Source organism: Carassius gibelio, chromosome B11 (assembly GCF_023724105.1).
Source record: "Carassius gibelio isolate Cgi1373 ecotype wild population from Czech Republic chromosome B11, carGib1.2-hapl.c, whole genome shotgun sequence".
Taxonomy (NCBI): domain Eukaryota; kingdom Metazoa; phylum Chordata; class Actinopteri; order Cypriniformes; family Cyprinidae; genus Carassius; species Carassius gibelio.
In genome coordinates this window covers 26042089-26046730 of record NC_068406.1, presented here as the reverse complement: position 1 = coordinate 26046730, position 4642 = coordinate 26042089, and the positions used below count along the sequence as shown (strand labels likewise).

At 40.9% G+C, this 4642-nt stretch overlaps 2 protein-coding genes across 4 annotated transcripts in view; both read left to right on the top strand.

Moving 5' to 3' along the window:
* The window catches only part of LOC127967792 (microtubule-associated proteins 1A/1B light chain 3C-like), a 207145-nt gene that overhangs the window by 101011 nt on the left and 101492 nt on the right, over positions 1–4642 (top strand). The gene's annotated exons all lie outside the window — the stretch shown is intronic.
* LOC127967786 (inactive dipeptidyl peptidase 10-like) overlaps positions 7–4642 on the top strand; it is an 18336-nt gene continuing 13700 nt past the window's right edge. Inside the window, exons 1-5 of one of the 2 annotated variants that reach the window (XM_052568468.1) lie at positions 7–46; positions 3058–3110; positions 3385–3466; positions 4084–4204; positions 4464–4618. In XM_052568468.1, coding sequence (XP_052424428.1) covers positions 11–46; positions 3058–3110; positions 3385–3466; positions 4084–4204; positions 4464–4618 — 447 coding nt within the window. In that variant the 5' untranslated portion in view covers positions 7–10. Of the gene's footprint in view, positions 47–3057; positions 3111–3381; positions 3467–4083; positions 4205–4463; positions 4619–4642 lie in introns of both variants that reach the window. The other variant, XM_052568467.1, reaches the window with a different exon arrangement.

The following is a 4642-nucleotide window of genomic DNA, read 5'->3' as shown; positions in this document are numbered from 1 at the left end:
AAGCCCAGACATGAAGTATGTGCTTTTTGCCTACAATGTAAAACAGGTAAGTGCTGCTTCCTGCAATAAAACAGATGTGTTCTTTATAATAGTGAAGCGTACAGTATGTCCGAATCTGAAAACTTGTGTTATTATTGACGTTAGTGGCTCGTAAAAGAATTGCAGCCAGTGAGCATGTGCTTATTCACACTTGCTATAGGAACGCGAGGAAATGAGATTAAGACACAAGAGACCAAATGTCATTAACAGATAACAGGTCATAACCTAATTAACTGCCTAAAACTAACTCTTATGATTGTTTTATGTCGCAGCCTTTGGATTTTGCCAGAAAAAAACATCTCGGGTCATGCATGGTCCCCCGAAAGGGAAAGAGACACTGTGTCCCCCTCTAGGGGAAACTTTGGGGAATGCTTCCAGCATGACCGGTGTCTGTAACATGTAAAACAATTCCAATCCTATTGTTCCATGTGGCCCATGATGTCATAGGCGGGTACCCAATAGTATAAAAGGGAACCTGCTTAATACATCACCAACTCAGCATCTTCTTCCCTCTTTGTGAATCATGGTTACTTGCGAAACCCGAGATGTTCCTCTTCAAGAGAACTTAGAGCTGCATCTTCCTCTAGGGGACACTTTTGGGGAATGGTATCCAATCATGCCATGCTGAGGCGCTTGCCTGTCCACCTGGTGAGAGAGTACTAAGGAGGTGAAAGACATATACCAAACCTTTCCTCAGAAAGGGGCCAAGCCACTGATGCCTTTGGCCACTCACATAACTTGGTAGAAACATTGGAGCCTGTGTGCAAATATAGCCAGAATAATAAGACCACTGGAGAGGCTGGAAGCATAGAGAAGCACAAAGATTGCTAAAAACGATCTCAGCTAGAACACATATATCCTCAGATATACCTAGGAAGGGGCTACCCGACAGGACCATAAAACTAATACGGATACTAGATAGACAGCAGAGGTCTAGGCGAGGGCTCAGGGAGAATGCTATATAAAGCCCTAAGAAGGCGAGCACCCACTGAGGTAGCACAGAGATATCCTCAGATAGCTACGTACCTAAGAAGGGCTACCAGAAGGGGACCGACTCGACTACCCAGACCACAAAGAGTGGGCTGTCTGCTTACACCCATTGTCTAGGTAAGACACAATCTACGTGCTAATAGTACTGTCTAAGTGGAGCTCTGCTCTAATGTAGAGAGTGGAGGTATCAGCAGAATGACTCCCATAAACGAGAGGAAACCTAACAACACTCAGTCCTGGTATGTAGAGTGCAGATCAACATGCAGACAGTTCATCAAGGCAGCCCTACAGAAAGTTGAACACTTGATCCCAATGTCTAGCTGGAGCATAAGTGCTCTATCATACAGCTAGTATTCAAGCTGGAATATAACCACCCTCAGATGGTTATACTAAGCAGGTCCCCAAATTAGTGACAGTCCTACAGTAGGTTAGTGAGCACTGTATATGACCAGAGGCTCCCAAAATCAAAGCATGATCTAAGCAGCAGCCATAACAGCAGTGTTTAAGTGCATTTAAGCTACAAATTTATATTATTATTATTTTTTTTACTAGTATGTGTGGTCCCTGGGAAATGAACCCACAAACTTTTGTGCTGTTACTGCAATGCTCTACCACTGAGGCATGGGAACACACCTATACATGTGATTTGTCATGCACATCTCGTCAGAAAAGCTTGTTCTGTGGTTAATAGTACAGGTAAATCTCAATCAAATGCTTTCAGATGGAAAATATTCAGATACATTTAATACACAGAGCTGTAGTCCTTTGACAAGCTACGCTATATCAAATTCATTAGATGAATACAATTTGATTATGAATTATGATTATGATTTATTATTTCGTTAATACAGCACATATTTCAAATTGTTTTTCAAATTGGTGTGTTTCACCGGGCCACGAAGAAATATAGAGCTGAGTATAATCAGGATAACAGTGAAAGGTAACACCATGTTTCCTGATGATATCTCCCAAGGGTAACATCTGAAGCGTGAAGGGTAATGGCCCTAATACTGAGCCTTGAGGTACTCCATACTGCACTTGTGATCGATATGATACCTCTTCATTCACTGCTATGAATTGATGGTGGTCATATAAGTACAATTTAAACCATTACAAAACTGTCATTATAAAACTCTTCTAAAAGTGGAGTAGGACAACCTCAAACCAGTCCTTATTTTGGATTCTCATCCAAAAACAACTCGTTTTGGGCATGGAGAGGGGCATTTTTACTGTGTGATAAATATGAGCATCACGGCACAGCGGTTTATATGTATATTTATCAATAAATGCCCATAAATGGAAAAATATTGATTATGCTGTTAAAAACAAATACATATACAGTGTAGGAGAGTGGTTATGTGCAAACGATGAGAAACCCTTTATTTGTGCAGTGTGCGCATGTAAAAAAAAAAAAATCCAAATCTGAAGCGCACATCAACACGATTTATTTAGCGTTCATTACATTCAGTTTCATCAATCGGATTCATCGGATGAATTCAGTTTGATTGAACCCAAAATTGCGCGTGTAAACGTAGCCGTTGTGACTCATCATAATGAGCGCACAGTCATGCTCAACTCATCAGGAAGATTCGTTTCACACATTTGTACAAAACAGCTCCAAAGACAACAAAAGTTTGTGATGCATTCTGCAGTTTCCCTTTTATACTCTTGGGTACCCGCCTATGACATCCGAGGCCACGTGAACCAATAAGATTTGCATTGTTTTACACTTTACAGACACTGATGGCAGCATTCCCCAAAGTGTCCCCTAGAGGGGGACACAGCTCGAAGTTCCACTGAAGGGGAACTAACCTGCGTCCTTTGTGTACTTTCATAGGCAGCCTAGAAGATACTTACATATGGTACCTTTAAAGAAATGCTTTGTCCCTGAAAGACAAGAAAATCACAATGAATCATTGAGCTGAGTTACACTTAATTTTCATTAACTGTGAATCAAAGGTAATGAAGTGATTTAAAATGTATTCAGGATTGTTGTGTTTTATATGTGTTGTTGTTTTCTGACCGCAGGTTTACCGGCACTCTTTCACGGCATCCTACATCTTATACAGCATTCACACCAGGTGGAGTAAGAGCTTTTCATGAGCTCACTGAATCTCACAGACATACAAACAGGACTTTAAGTGTTGAAGGCAGAACCATCTGAAAAGAGCTGAGGGGTTCAAACGTACTGAAGCAAAGTACAGCGGAAATTAGAAATGCTTTGAACATGCTGCCGTGATGTTGAACATTATTCAGATCAGCCAGCATTCACCCACTGCAGCAGAAACACACCAGCTGCTTATAATGTCAGTCTGACCACTGTGTGTGTGTGTTTGTGTGTGTGTGTGCAAGTAGGGAGGTTCTGCAGCTGGATCCTCCAGAGGTTTTGAACTCTAAACTGCAGCACGCAGCATGGGGTGTTCAGGGCCAGCAGCTGGTGAGATCGTCTTTCATTCACTATGGTACTCATTTATTAACAGTATCTTACAAAAGTGAGTACACCCCTTATATTTCAGCAACCATATTGGTATATCACCTCAAGGGAAAATACTATAGAAATTAAACTTGGATATATTTTAGAGTAGTCTATGTACTGCTTGTATAGTAGTAAAGATTTACTATCCTCTGAAATAAATTAAGTTACAGCCATTATTATAAATATTCTGTAGTACTGGCCCTTAAGCAGGAGATATACCAACGTGGCTGCTGAATTGTGAGGGGTGTACTCACTTTTGTGAGATACTGTATGTGCTAGACAATGCTATAAATACAATAAATCCAGATCTAAATCTGTAGGATCATCATTATATGTTGTCATATCAGCCAGCTCTAAAACCTGCCGTATATGAAGCACTGATAGGTTATAGACATAAGTTCAACTTTGAAATAAATCAGACATGACTTGAGGACAAAAGACCGGTCGGTCTCCAGTAAGGTGTCTAAGAAGCGAGTCAGAGCACATTCAATAACACTGAATAAAACACAGCTAAGTTTTAGATCAGTTACAGTATTTAAAGAGGCTTAAAAAGTAATAAATATCTACTGTGTGTGTAGGTGTACATATTTGAGAATAATATTTACTATCAGTCGGACGTCAGGAGTAACTCGCTGCGACTGACCTCATCTGGGAAAGAGAACGTCATCTATAACGGCATCGCTGATTGGCTCTATGAAGGTGAGGCTCAGTTATCTCTCTGTTTGTGAGAAGATTTAAGAAATATATAATGATGATGCATTCTTCCTCTCGTGAGACACAGTAAGTGTTATTCAGTTTTCTCTTGTGTCAGCAGATTGTAAATTAGCTCTCAGTTTCTTCAGATAATGAGGAGTACTGTATGGTGATAGTTGTTTGTGTTTGACTCTGAGATCTCATACAGTCCAGTTTACTATTCAGTGTTTTTGTAACTTTTGTTTTGTTGTAAACCTGTGCTCAGAGGAGGTCCTGCACACGCATGTGGCGCACTGGTGGTCACCTGACGGCGAGCGCTTGGCATTTCTGGTCCTGAATGACAGTCTGGTGCCAAACATGCCATTGCCCACTTTCACCGGCTCCACATACCCTAAAGGCAAACAGTACCCGTATCCGAAGGTAACATCATGCTCAGATCTACAC